Source organism: Sinocyclocheilus anshuiensis, unplaced genomic scaffold (assembly GCF_001515605.1).
Source record: "Sinocyclocheilus anshuiensis isolate Anshui unplaced genomic scaffold, SAMN03320099.WGS_v1.1 scaffold1255, whole genome shotgun sequence".
NCBI lineage: Eukaryota > Metazoa > Chordata > Actinopteri > Cypriniformes > Cyprinidae > Sinocyclocheilus > Sinocyclocheilus anshuiensis.
Window position 1 is genome coordinate 405,550 of NW_015540914.1, and position 15,191 is coordinate 420,740.

General features: G+C 37.4%; 1 protein-coding gene across 1 annotated transcript in view; it reads right to left on the minus strand.

Moving 5' to 3' along the window:
• Window positions 1–15,191, minus strand: part of LOC107689274 (protein patched homolog 1-like) — a 74,239-nt gene that overhangs the window by 36,173 nt on the left and 22,875 nt on the right. Inside the window, exons 3-11 of the mRNA XM_016487222.1 lie at window positions 10,306–10,495; window positions 10,022–10,091; window positions 9,817–9,908; window positions 7,908–8,106; window positions 7,597–7,718; window positions 6,042–6,189; window positions 4,006–4,137; window positions 2,031–2,186; window positions 1,840–1,938 (exon numbers count right to left, since the gene is read on the minus strand). Of these exons, the coding sequence (XP_016342708.1) occupies window positions 1,840–1,938; window positions 2,031–2,186; window positions 4,006–4,137; window positions 6,042–6,189; window positions 7,597–7,718; window positions 7,908–8,106; window positions 9,817–9,908; window positions 10,022–10,091; window positions 10,306–10,495 (1,208 nt within the window). The remainder of the gene's footprint in view (window positions 1–1,839; window positions 1,939–2,030; window positions 2,187–4,005; window positions 4,138–6,041; window positions 6,190–7,596; window positions 7,719–7,907; window positions 8,107–9,816; window positions 9,909–10,021; window positions 10,092–10,305; window positions 10,496–15,191) is intronic.

The following is a 15,191-nucleotide window of genomic DNA, read 5'->3' on the forward strand; positions in this document are numbered from 1 at the left end:
AAAAAAAAAAAAAAAAAAAAAAAAAAAAAAAAAAAAAAAAAACGATCAAACTAACAACTCAAATCCTCAATGCCCGTGCTAGTATTGGTTTTTACAGAAATTGATTAAAGATTAACACCTGGCAGTACCACGGTAAAGTGATGATATCAGATGGTAATACCACAGTACTTTGATATAATAGAAAGGTACGGATAAAACTAAGAAGAATAAAAATATTGTACTGCAGTGTACCAGCATAGACCAATGAATGAACAAATGACTCTAATGAGCTGCTCTTCAAATTAATACGCAGTTCAGAAATATTCAGGAGTTACCGGTTTGAATAAGCAAGACAAATCCTTTACTGAATGAACTGAGTATGTCTCCAGTTATCTTTACTTTTAGTTATTTTCATCTTCAAACAAAGCAAGTGTTTAACACTTAAGGTTTGTGAAATGTAAATCTGTATCATTACTGACTGATTGTTCATATGTCATTTTGAAGTTAAAAGACGCTTAATAAAAAATGTAATAATGATAATAATCAGGGCCTGAATTTCGTTTTGGAAAATGGGGGGAATTCCCCCTATAGGTTGCTCTTAATGGGGGGGGGAAGTAAGGGTATTTTTAGACATATTTTTAAACTACAATCTTCCAACCTAACTGTTTCGTCACCCAGTGTATTTGTGTTTTACAATTTATAATGGTGTTGATATTTCAACAGTGAGGAAGATACTTCAAAATAACTTTGATTTCAAACTCTGAATTGAATATATTTTAACTAAAAAAGACAAGTAAACAGTCAGTAATAAAATAAGAATAGATAAAGCAATGGCACAAACAAATACAATAACAAGATACAACTAAAATTAACTGTGCTTGAAGTTTTTCAGGTAGGTATAACAGTAATATTCAGGTACAGAAATACCACAGAAACCGAATAATCTATTTAACTTTAAAACAACACTGGTTAGTCTTCAATGTATGAATAAACATTAATGACAGACAGCAGCAGGTTTATTTGGGTTGCTGTCTCTTTAAGACCTCATGCACGGATCTAACTGTTACACACAAGTTTTGTTTCTCAACTGTTTACATTCACTAAATAGCCAATATACTGACAATGTTTAGTATAAATCGACTGTTTACATGAATACTCATCAAGACGGGCATTTTGACAATTTTGTATGTATTTGGCTGTTTACACGCAATAAGGTGCAACACAACTTCATTCTTAAGTCGCGCGCTTTCAGATGCGGCTCTATGTGCATGCACTTTGCATGTGAGCTCACAGAAAGGGGTCTCACAAAGAGCGTGCAGGTATTGAATTGAGTACTCGAATGTTTAAAATTGTAAGACTCAAAAACACATGCAAATAATACAATGCGTCATCTGTCCCGAGCGTCTGTACTGTAAGTATACTGTTATTTATTTGTTAATTTAAAGTGTGTCATAGGAAACAATAGTACTAACATGGTACCATATCTAAAATCAAAACAAAACAATGGTAGTACTATGGTACATTTTTTCATCTGTTTTGTTTAGAAACGTCTTGAGTCACACATCACACAGTGGCCCTCAGCAGATCAAAGTATGCCAGTGTTTTGAAGTTACATCACAGGCCGGGGCAGGTACACACACATTCCTTTATGTAAGTGATAACATGAGGGTATGCATTGATATACCCCCCTTCCTCCTGATAACATGCTAGCTCCCTCATTTCTGAACGGACTGCCTTGTCTCGACACTATCTTTGGATGTGTAGTCACTTTTGCGCTTCTGAGGGTTTGTGGTGGGAGAAAACTCTTGTTTTTTAATTGTGTTCCCTGCTTTTCAGGATGTTTGGGATGAGATAACACACCTCAAATGGAATCCTCTTGTTCTGGCCAGTCTCGCTGAAAGCGTGAGCCAGGAGAAAGACATCGTCCACCCCTACACCAAGGGCTAGGAACGGCAACACCTTTAAGCACATGAAAACAGAAGAGCATGTTACACGTGAAAGATGTTACACTACCGATGGTGTCCATGTTTGCTCATGTGCGTGCGATGTACCTGTGTGGTAGCGGCGTTAAAGGAGATGCCCAAAAGTGAGCAGAGTCCCAGTCCAGCGGCGACAGAAAGAGTGACCAGCAACACTCCGGCCAGCCCAACCGCCCCCTGAGACTTGGCGCAGTCCCACCGCAGCATGGTCAGACACGCATAGGCAAGCTGCACACACATAACATAGCTATAGCGTTAATCTGACATTATCATGTTACTGCAGCGCTGTTCTCATGAGTGCGGTCATGGCACAGCAGGGTCAGGCATGCACTGGCAAGCTGCATGTAACATAACACTAAAGGCCTATACACACCAAGTCTGAATTTTCAGCACGAAAAACAAGATTTTAAAATGAAAAACATCTATCCCTACGAACTCCTTCACACGATATATCGTACTGCAGTGATCAGTCGATTGTTTGATTCTGAGGCTAGGTCAATTGTTGTTACATTTTATGGTCCTACAAGCCTTTTTGACTTGTAGAGGAGAGAGCGACAGAAAATTCAAACTTGCAAAACTCACATTAGCAGTACAACATGTGCCATAACCTGCTTCGTCACAGCTTTGACCAGCTGATTTATCAGTCTCAAAGGTCCCTATAAAATTATACTTGTTTCAGGCGCATCTGACCCCAACGGGACACATATCTTGAGGCCGTTTTCCATAAAAAATTGCAACAGAGCTGCAACAGAATGAATTTAGAGGTCTCGAGACACATTTTTATAAACTGGAATATTTTTTATCTAATATCCCAAGTGAAAATAAAATTGTGCATGTTTGAAAGTGCATTTGTAGTGTACTTAAAATCTTAAAAAGTACAAAGTACACCTTCATGACTATATTTGTTAACACATACTTTAAAATACGTTTTAAATCACTGTTTAAATAATCTTGTGTCATGCTTTAAAGTACACTTATTTTGATGCATTGACTAACATATTAAAGAATGTGTAAAATATCATTTTAACTGTAGTTTGTTATTTGATATCGAATTTAAAGTGAATTTAGTTTAAATTTACTAAATTGCAGCTTCATTGCAGATGTGTAAAAGGACAATAGAAGTAATTGGGAAATTACGGACCCACTTTATATTAAGTGGCCTTAACAATTATGTACTTACATTTAAATTAATAATTTGGTACAATGCATTTATTGTGTACATACATGTTTTACATTGTACTTATATTTTAAAAATACCTGCATGTAATTACATCTGTATTTAATTTCTGTAATTACATTTATAATTACACAGTTGACTCATCCCTTACACCTTAACCCACCCTTAAACCTATCCATACCACCAAACCTGTCCCTAACCTTACCCGTATCCCACCTTAATAGCAGCAAAAGTGTTTTGCAATACAATATGAACACAATAAGTACACTGTACTTAATTTTTTATGTAAGTACATAGTAGTTTAGGCCACTTAATATAAAGTGGGGCCGAAATTACATATAAAGAGGTACTTAAGCCCTACCTAAGTGGGTAAAAAACACTCTTTTAAGTTTAACTAGCGGCATTTAATATGATCAATTTAAATTTAAACAATAATACATTATCATTTAATTGCAATTGCAAGCGTATTTTTTTTCTGTAATAAGTACACTTTTTAAAAGTACACTACAGTGCACTTCTATTTCACAGGGAACAGTGTCTTAAAAACAACGGCTGTGGTGGGACTTAAAAAATTAAATAAAAAAGCGATATAATGGCCAAGTAAGTCTGTCTGAATGTGAATGACTAAAGCAGCGGTGCTTGAAAGGGTATGAAATTAATAGGTGAAATTAATAAATGTAACTTTTCCAAAAGGGTTTTACCATCCAAGCAATCTAACAGATAAAATATGCTGTTAGCATGCTAAATAAAGGGACAGTTCATCCAGAAATGAAATTTCTGTCGTCATTTACTCACCCTCAGCACAGTATAGTTAATGAGGTTGTGCTTTAACCTGAACAAAAAAGGCTGGAGATGTAGGAGTTAGTTTACCATTAGGAGGTAGCCACTGGCGATACGGATCACACTGACATCAGAGAAGGACTTAAGGATGTCTTCCAGGGTGGTGGTGGTGAACGTGAGAACTTTCTGAGACGAATTTACTGACACACTCTGCTGGACAGCCTGGACAGGACAAACAGGATGGAAGAAAGAAGTAAAACATTTTGTTTAGCTTTAATTCATTTTCTATCATCTTCTCACTGCTCATCTTTTCTTTGTTTTGTATTTTCCATCAGGCCAATGAAACTAATTAAATAACGTGGAAATAACACAGTCCCACAAATGTTTCAGCAGCACAATTATCCAAGAAATGAATATCGCAGCCCCACCGCCCTAAAACCACACACACTCACATCCACAAATGCACACATGTTCAGCCCTGCACACACACGCACCAGAAGGAAACCCTATGCCAAGCGGAGGTCAGGGCTGACAAAACAGAGACCAGATGATGTCACACACAAGCCACCAATGGGACGGCAGCTGTGAAAGAGATTGTGTGCTGAGCGGGTTAATGTGTTCCAGACGGTCCTGTTAAACATGCACACACACACACACAGATACCACACACACTAATACACACACACAGACACACAAGTGCTGGGGCCACCACACCAAGAGGGGTTGATTCTGCAATGGACACCCACTCTAGCAAAAACAGGCTGTGCTGTAAATGCTGCCACCTCAGAATAAATGAGCAAATCTGTTATTAAAGAATGCTAAAATTATTTTGCTAACACTTCAAAATAAGGTTCAATTTGTAAACATTACTTAATGCATTAGGTATCATGAACTAACAATGAATAGTATAGTAATAGTATAGTATTATACAAAATTTTGTAACTTTGCATAATGGCATACATAAGTCAAGTTGTATAAAAACAAATTTATTATGCAAAAACGTGAATTTACAAATAGTACATTTATAAATTACCAACCAACAAATTAACAACTAACCAAGGTAAATAAATGCTTTAAAAATGTTAATTTACTAAATTAAAGATTACCAAATAAAGTTTACTATGAATATACTATTGTTAATTTAAATTGGTTAATAGTACATTAATGTTAATTTATACATCTTGAAATATTATATGTAAAATATAAACATTAACATTATGCAACATTAATAAATGCTATAAAAATATTGTTAGTATATAACACCTATTGCATTAACTAATGTTAACAAATTAAACTATTAATAAATTCTGTAAGAATATATCAAATGTTCACTATAAAACTACTATAGTTGATTTGTTAATTCATGTTTGTTCATGCATGCATTCATTAATGTTAATTCATACAACTTGAAATGCTATATGTAGGTAATAATTAACATGCAAGATTGGTAAATACTATTAAAATGTTCATTAGTTAGCTCATGACGCCTCAATGTAAAGTGTTACCCTGATTACTAACAGAAAAAATGAAGGAGAAAAAAAAAAAGCAATGCATTTGGTTGCGACAGGACTGAAATACCTCCAGAAGTCATGTTTTCGATGCAACAACGTAAAACATCTAATACATGTGAAGGGTTTAGCGCACACATTTCTACATTGTCCCATCATAACCTTTCCTGACCTTACAGATGTGCCCCGTTTTTCCAAGCTCATACTTAACCTGAGCGTTTAAAGTATGAAGAAGCGAAAAAAGGGAAGTCAATGCCTTTGAAGGACTGCACTTAAACAGCTGGGTCCTACCCTCAAGAGACACAGCCCCTTTGGAATGTATATATTACTTATGACTCAAGATGAATGCCTTCACACTGCATGAGTGCATGTATGTGAGTGCATGTTCCAGGAAACACAACGTTGGGCTGGAGGAATGAATTGGGCCTCCTAAACGGTTCCTAACAAGATCCAGTTTTAAGCAAAGTAAAACTTGATGCAAGATTGAATTACTACAAATACTACCGCAGAAACAATCACTGTAAATATGTCCACTAAAGTAGACTGCAGTCTGGACATTCACAGAGCACCTTTACATCCATTCCGTGAGATGATCCGTGGTGAAAGACATGCATTTACCTCAGAGTATCTCCTCTGCCAGGCCTCTAGTATGGCAGCTGCTTTGTCCTCGTTCCAGTTGATGTGCGAGACCTCCTCGTAGCCCTTCAAGTGCTCGTACATCTGCTTTGGGGTCATGAGCTGGAACATGGTCTGAAGGGCCTGTGCACTGTGAGGAAGAGTAGAGTGAAAAGGTGAACTGAACATACAGTATAAACTGACCAAGTGTTTCATTGCTGAACAGATGTGAGATTGGAATAAGTGTGTTCCAACATGGTTCCAATATTGAGTATGCCAAAAGTCTCCAGATGGTCTACTATTTCTGGTAGCAATTTTATGACATGGTGTCCCAAAACTTACTACTGCTACAAACTCAAAATAATCTACTTTTTTTTCCACACAAAAAAAAGTTTTGATATTTGCAGGTTGAAGCTTGAAACATAAATTCTCAGAAAATGTATTTATTACCAATATACTGAACCATCTGTTTATATGGTTCTAATCCCCTGACGTTGTAGGCAACAGTCTGAATCAGTCCGAATCAACTTAATTGACCCAAAACTCTTTACTCTGAATCATGAACTGAATCAGCTCATATCCTCAGTGAATCAACTCGTTATGTCTGTCTCGAAACATGCCATTATATACTTAGTAAAAGCAATATTAAAATGCAAATTTTTAAGGTTATTAAAAGTTTCTGAATTTGTTATTATAAATATTTTTTAATTAAAAAAAATGCTGTAGAAGACTTTATTGGTTAACGTTTAGCGTTTCTTTTCTTGGGGGTGATGATGGCTGCTGCAAAAACAAAATTCTACAGCAAACACAGTCTTGACCTTGTCTGTCACTACTTGGGGATAAAAACCTTGAAAAGAACCACTAACATGCTGAAAAACAGCTGCCTGTCACTTTGCTCCACAGATGAGCTAAAACGGCCCCAACTGTAGAGTACAGACTCCCTCAAGTGGACTTGTCAACCTACTATTGTTCAATGAACACTTCTTGAAAGAAAAACCCTTGACGTTCTCTTTTCAGAAAACCATGGTTTTCAGAGTGAAAAGATTCATAGAAATCACAGTGGACGATTCCAAAGCCACTAGAGAATATTTTCCGCCACCACCACTGTTGTGTATTAACATTTTTGGGAGGTATGACAATGTTCTTTCATAATGAGGATGCTGAATTCTGTCCCCACTCAAGCTTAAAGAGGTCTGGGGAAAAAAATGTTTCGCTCTAGGAGTTAAAGGTGTGGGCTTCCTTCAGTCTGTGGGAATGAATACTAATATGCAGTTTACTAATGGTTACAATCTGCCAAGAAAGAAACAAAACACAAGCCTTACACACTGTACATGTGAGTGTGTACGAGAGAGGGAAAGACAAAGTGATCTTTTATCCACTGCCACGTAATGTCCCAAAATTGTCAAACTGTGACAAACTTAAAGACACACTTCATTTTTTCCTTTCTCACTCTTCTATGGTTTCAACAATAATTTATTCCCTTTACAAGTAAAATACATTAAGATAAATCAATTTCTCTAAATGCCGTCAGCGTTAAAACCCCAAAGTTGTCTCTTACCTCAGAAGTCTGCCGCTGTCGTTCTTCTTGATCCCACCTACGATAAGCTCCTCCTGCCATTGCATGTACTTTTTGGAAAGCCCATAGCAGCCACCAGTCAGAACACGAGCCACGTCAAAAGGCTTAAGAATATGACAGATCATAAATCTGAGACACGCTCAAATTGCAAAACAACATTGCTTTAATTAGTGAATCTTTGTCTGTAGCCTATGACTGGGAAAACAGAAAACAGACACCCAACACAGAATAACAAATAATCGCAAATTATTTTCAGCTATTGCTCCATGTCATCCCTTGTATGCTGAACTCACCCGTGTCATGTTCTTGTTGGGAGCTGACAATGGGCAGTCGGGGTCCGCGGGATTCAGGCAGGGGCGGTCCATATAGCCATGACCCACCTCTGCTTTGACCAGCATCTCCTCCCAGCTGTCCACCGGATACTTCAGCATCTTCAGCTCAGCAATGAATCCCATCGGATCAAAGTTGGTCCACTGCACTTGGTCTTTGCCACTACGGGAAAAAATAAACTATTTTATTGATGTGGCCTTAGGGGTTTACAGCATCAAATACAGTCTGATGAAGCACAATGGAATTGAATTGAAAGCGGGGTTATAGGCACATTAACTCCCATAGACCGTTGCTAATGCAAACACTGAGTACTCTTGCTTTATCCAAAATGTCTTAGGATTGGTTCATTGTTGTAAAACTGACGTTGATCTGCTACATTTTGAAGTTTTTAAAATGCAGAACTCACTAATGCTGCATGTGTTTGATCAAAAATACAGTAAAAGTAATATTATGAAATACTATTACAATTAAAAATAATTATTTTCTATTTTAATATATTTTAATATGTAATTTATTCCTGCCATGGCAAAGCTGAATTTTCAGCAACATTACTTCAGTCTTCAGCGTCGCATGATCCTTCAGAAATCATCATAATTCTAATTCTAAGTGCTCAAGAAACATTTCTTACGATTATCAATGTTGAAAACAGTTGTGCTGCTTAATATTTCTGCAGAAACTGTAAAACAATTTTCAGGATTCTTTCATAAAGTTCAAAAGAACAGCAAAGTCTTTTGGAACATTATAAATCCTGTTCCTGTCCATTTTGATCAGTTTTATAAGTCCTTGCAGAATAGAAGTATTCCGTTCTTTCAAAAAGTAAAATCTGACTGACCCTAAACTTTTGAACGGTAGTGTATGTTTAACCATGAAGGAGAAGCACGGACTGAGCCCTGCTTATGGGATGTTGGATGTGCTTAAAGTAGTTCGGCATAACTACGGGGAGCGGATGAAGGGTGACTGGATGGAATTCCGACGGCTTAGGGATTGATGGACGCTGCACGTCACAGCGGTGGCAGCACTAATGTAGCTGGGATTGGATTTCTGCCTGCCTCCATAATAACAGCTTTGAGAAAATAGAATCAATCCGCTCATCTGATCTTTATCCCCTCTAATTATACTACCGTGCCGGGTAATCCCGCTCAGGGCCTGGCATCTCCCCACAACTAACAGCCCAACGCAGCAGTTTCACAAACCTCCCATACTTTACTTGCCATCTTGTCTCAGTTGGATTTTTCAGCACCCTCTTTCTCTTGCTGCATCGTTACATGGTCTCCCGTCCCATCCATATGTTTGACTCTATCCTCAAAAGGCCTTCCTCGCACTGAGTTCACCCTCCCACTTTCTGTCCACTTCCACGGCTCCGCTGACTGACTCTCTAAGCCGCTCTGCCTTTCCGTCCTTGCACCATCTTTCTCTCATTTCTCCCTCTTTCTATCATTCTTTCCTTTTTTCTGTATGTTTCCTTCTGATCGCCCCTCTCTCTTTCTCTTCTGGCAGGCCTGCAGCGGCTAGTTTCACTGATTATTGAATTTCACCATACAGAGACTAAAAATGATTTAAATCACATTAAACATCTTGCCTGAATTAAGTTTTTAAATAAATTACCCGTAAAGAGGTAATTTATTAAATAAACACTATAAAATCGTCTTTTCACCACCTCTCTTGGTTGGAAGGAAAAACTTTTTCCTTTAAATTTAGTTTGCTTGTTTATTGGTTTTCAACATGGCTCTATTCACAGGAAGGACATGTCAGTGAAGTGTTTAGTGTATGAAAATGGCCTTTCTGGCAAATCAACTTGATGACAAGAGCCAGATGGGACAGGATCAAACATTACAGGCTCCAAGCAAATACAGAAAGGTGTGTGTAACTCACGGGAGGTAGACCGTTCCTGAATGTAGCTTAGCACCTTCCCAGAAGCAGTCTAGAGGAGTGATGATCAGACATGGGTGCAGTTTCTCTATAATCTGAAAAGTTAATGCTCTATTACTGTAACAAGCCCTTAGAGGTCCTCCTCTGAATTTTAATCATTTCTACTAAAACGTCAATCTAAAAAGATATTGTAACCATTCTTACTTACCTGGTCCACAAAATTGGTTTCTGTAACAATTTCTCCTGATTTGAAGCATAAATGTTCCAATTTCCATTGCCTGAAAACACAACAGTGGAAATTAGTTGAACTATAATTTTGTGAACAACCATTAAAGCAGAAAACTTAAAAGACATAGTGACCAGTTACAGAACTTAAAATACACACTTTCCCAAATTTTAACCTACATTTTTGGTTGATAAAAAAGTCCAATGACATGTTATGCGTCAACTACCCAAAAGGAAATAACTGTTCAGAAGCTGTTGTGCCGTTACCTGTTGTACATGTAAATATGCACTCTGCTGGCCTTTATGGCAGAGTCGAGGTGCTGCTTCAGTGCCTCTACAGTCAGAATGTTAGCACCTTCCTGTCGTGGCATCTGTATCATGAGCTGAGGACTAAACATGGCCTCCTCTCCGATCTTCTGCCGCGTGTATTTGAGTTCCTGATTCACCCTGCCACCCACTATGAAATGGAGAAGAAAAGTGACGGAGAAGACTTTCAGATGATGCTCTATAAACTTTTAGTATGTTTATTTATAAGCAGATTTAAGAGGTAACAGAAAATAATATGGAGAAAAGGGGAATTAAATGCAACATTAGGCCTAAATGTTGCTTCAAACTCCACAGCTTAATGTGTTGGAAACTAAATAAACAGTTTTGTATGCTGTGTGTGTGTGTGTGTGTGTGTGTGTGTTTTTGTTTTACACTTTTCCGTCCACCACCAAATTATCAAACCCCCCACAACTGAATCAAAATGCATGGACAATGCAACAAAATGGTCCTAACTACAGAAATAAAAACAATACTATTTGGGTAATAATTTGTTATATTTTAATTAAGTTATAATTCAATTTGATGTTCATAATACAATTAAGTTCAATATTTAGACTTTTTAAATTCAAATTTAAATGTATTTTATTAAAATTGAATTATATAGACATACATTTCAAAAAACGAATTTTTTAGTTCAAACTTTACTGAATGTAATGATGTGGAGTTCAGTGAGTGAGCCAGATGATAACTTGTACACATTAGTTCATTCAGCAAAACATTCATAAAACTGATTCAATTCGTTAAAAGAATCGACTAGTAAGAGTCATTCGTTTGTCAACCCAGATGACACTAGTTGTAAAGTATGTTTTTTTTTTGCATGCAAAGACATTTTCTCTGTATTATTTTGCAGTAAACTGTATTTTTAGCTTATCACATTCAATTCATCAAGCTACAACTCACATGTGGTGAGGAATAATGATTGCATAATTTATTTATTTACAAATGTATTCACTTGTTAACATAAATAAGCAGTTGAAAAACCCACAAGAAACAAAGAAGCATGATAAAAAGTCCCTCAGAATTCTTCAGTGACAAACAGTCATAACTTTCACTGCCGTCACACAGGGTCAAGCACAGTCTCATGATAATCAATCATATCCTCCAGCCTCGATGAAAGGAAACGCTAACACATGTACAGGCTCCCATATGTCCTGTTAACTTGACTTCAAAATGCCTTTCAGGACACCCTTTAACACCTGCAGTCTTCTTCACAGCCTTCAAATCCAGGCCTATGAGTTATGAGTGTGCACACAAGTACATCTGTAAGCATACACGTGTGTGTAAGAGCTTGGCTGCTTTATTGCACTGGCAGTAGAGTCGTTGTGTGGCACACCTAAGCTCCGCACAGGAACAGCGACAAAAGCAGCCTTTCAAAGCGTCCTGCTGAACACCGTCCAAGCCTGACTCTCAAAGCTGTCGATTCTTCACGCGCTCTCTACCCGACCTCCGAGAATAGAAGACTTCTCCATTTCCAGGATCAAGCACCCTAGAGAAGCAGGCAACATGGTTCACAAGGACTTCACAGTTTTTCTGAACCAGGTCTCAGACAGGTAATCAGTCAACTCCTCTTAACATAATCAAGCAAATCACCTACTGGTGTGATGTGTTTTGGACGACAGTTTGCGTGATTCTGAAGCTCTTCTGAGATGCTGAAGCAGGGAGGAGGGTTCATTCGTGGTCAACTATCACACTTTGAAGTACCGAAGGCGTATTCAACCATATTTCACTGAACTATTCTGCCAGAGAAGATATTCTGAAGGCCAAAAATATACACAAATGTGAAAGCTTTGCTTGTGAATTACAAGGGGATGGTCCTGTTTTTAAAACTTTACATGAGTTGTGGCATTGGCGCCAGCAAAAAAAATATAAGGTTTTTTTGTATAAATATAAAGTATAAGGATATTGAGGTACATTTTCAGTACATTTCAGAAAGTGTGTAACAAAGGTTAAACATAATGGCACTCACATGATTCCCCTTATTATTTAGGGGGAAGAATCAAAGTCTGAAACCTACAAGCAAAACGAGCTGTAACAAGACATTTCAAAAATATTCTTCTATAGAACGAACCCAACAAAAATGGATCGAGTGACCCTCAACTACAAGGCACCAACTTTAAGAGTGTGCTTTCTACTTTTGTACCACATGAACAAAGAAAAATGAAGTCAGAATCATGTTAGTGATTTCCAGTGTTTTTCTAAGAACTTACCGGTTTTAAACCCCAAGTTCTCTCCCACCTAGTTGTGAGTGGCAACAAGACTTAGGGTGCTTTCACACCTGGCCCGTTTCCCCCCCTAGCTTGGTTCGTTTGGGCATATGTGAACACGACAATCGCGCTCGGATCCGCAACAAAACAATCGGTCCGAGATCACCTGAACGAGGTGGTCTCAGCTCGATTGAAAACGAACTCTGGAGCGGTTCGGTTGTAGTGAGAAAGCAATCCGAATCAAAGCACACTTTATTTTATAATGCGGTCTTATTGCTCTTCTTTGTAGGTGCATTTTATAAATGTTTTCCCGATCAATCCTGGACTCCTGCTCAAAATGATAAATTAATATAAGGACAGCTACAAAAAAAACAACAACAACAATAAGCCCGCAAAGCTGTTGTCGTTCCATCCTGACAGAGGACCGCCGTGACAGCTAAGTGGAATCCCGGAAAATAAACCGTGGAACTTTGATCTATGAGAGAACAGTTTACTCGCGCGTGACTTGTATTAACAAATTTGGTCAATGAAAATTATATAACCAATTTGTTTTACATTCTTTCTTGGAAAAGAAAGAATCACTACAACTTCTGAAAGTGTCCAGCAGTGTTTTAGCAGTACACAATTACTTTTGTAAATGTCACAAAAACAAAAATGTAATTTTAACATCAATGTGAACATACTACAAACAAAAAAATGAATGACACTAATTTGATATCAGTGTAACTTTGCCTTCCATACACTTTAAGTACTTCTTCATATACCACAGCAAAAACTATAGCCTAAGAAAGTTCAAACATGATTAAAGGCAAGTGAACAGTCAGTAAAATAAACAGTAGTATTCAGGTACAGAAATGTAATAAGTAAGTGTAAAATAACACTGCATAGTGTTCACTGCATGAATTAAATTTAGATCAATAGCTGTGTTTTGTTGTTTGATTAACATTAGTGACATATTCAGCAGCACGTATCTATAGGCTGCTGTCCCTTTAAGATCCAGTGGTATAATTAAACATCCGATTTCTTTCTCAGCTGTTTACATTCATTTAAAACATAACTGACTGCGTTTACGAGAATGATCTTCGAGACGGGTACTATTGACATAATTCTGTGTGTATGTTTTGATCTATGAGAGAACAGTTTACTCGCGCGTGACTTGTATTAACAAATTTGGTCCGTTTAGAAACTTTGCCGTGTGAAAGCGAACCACACCAAGAATAAAAAGCAACATTGTAATAATTTTAATCCCCGTTTCGGAACAAAGCAATTGATCTACAGGTGTGAAAGCACCCTTAGGCTTTTCACAATTTTTCCACACACTGAAAATATGTGAAAAACAATCTGTAACAAGTTATAAGCTATAATCCAATTTAACAATGGTTTTCAATTCATGAGACAGACATACGTTGAATATTTTCAAACCATTGTAATTGTATTACAGTTGAAAATAACCATGTTTTTTTTTCTCAGGGCAGACCACCCAGCCAGTGAAAAAGGATGAGAAGGAGGGAAACGTCTAGAAGCATTATGAAAAAGCAAAGGCTTTCTTTTTTCTTGGGCCCAAACGTACATCTGATCTTGTTTTGGGGCATGCTTATAATATCCCTCATTAATTGCAGCTTCAAGCGAGCCTGAACTTTACTTCAACATGATTATTGGGACCAGGTTGATTACATTCCAAACAAGCTTAGCATGTTCCTGATTTTGAGGCCCTGGGAACACCAACATGCTTTGGGGATGAAACAACCTCAGAAGTCAGCTTTTCAATCAGAAATGTCTCCACTCTGGATTAACATGAACTAGGTCACCTTCACATCATGAATGGCTCCTCAGATGTACGTCAAGACCTACAGAGGCAACAGGAAGGAACTATAACAATGCACGTCGCTCACTTTACAGAGAAATACTTCAATATTGCTGGAAACGTCACGTTATGACCTGAACCCTGGAGAATTCAACTCCCCTCCAGAGATGCACAGGTTCTGGGGTCACAAATGGCCTTGCCTCAGGTGTGAAATTAACACCAAAAGAAAATGTGTGAGCGAGAAAGAATGACAGAGAACAAGAGGTGAATTCAGTCAAACATGACAGCAGGTGTGTTTAAAGCTCTTTGAAAAACCAGCACGATTGTGTAATCCTGCGGATCAAATCTTGAGAAAAAAGCCCATGAACTGCATCAACAAAGACAGGTGTAGATAAATTCCTTTTGCAGGGAAATGGAAATGGTGTGAAACACAATCTTCTAGATCACAATATTGAACCATATGTGGTAATCAATTAAAAAAACCTTATGATAAGGACTTGTGAACCAGATCTTAATCATGTAATATTCTTTTTAATGAACCAGTCAAAAAGACTCATGAAACAGACTTGAAATCCATTTTGAACAACTCAATCTCTGAATCAGTCGGAACAGTTCTTGAATAGCAAGTCATGTCTAACTCAATGTGTCAATGTATGACAAAGTGCAGTATACAAATAAATTTTTTTTTTTATAATAAGAGTACTTTTCTCAAAATAAATAAAATAAATTATATATATATATATATATATATATCAGTGGCGTGCGGTGGTGTTTTAAAATGAGGAGGCAGTTATATACACTGTGTGTATGTGTGTATA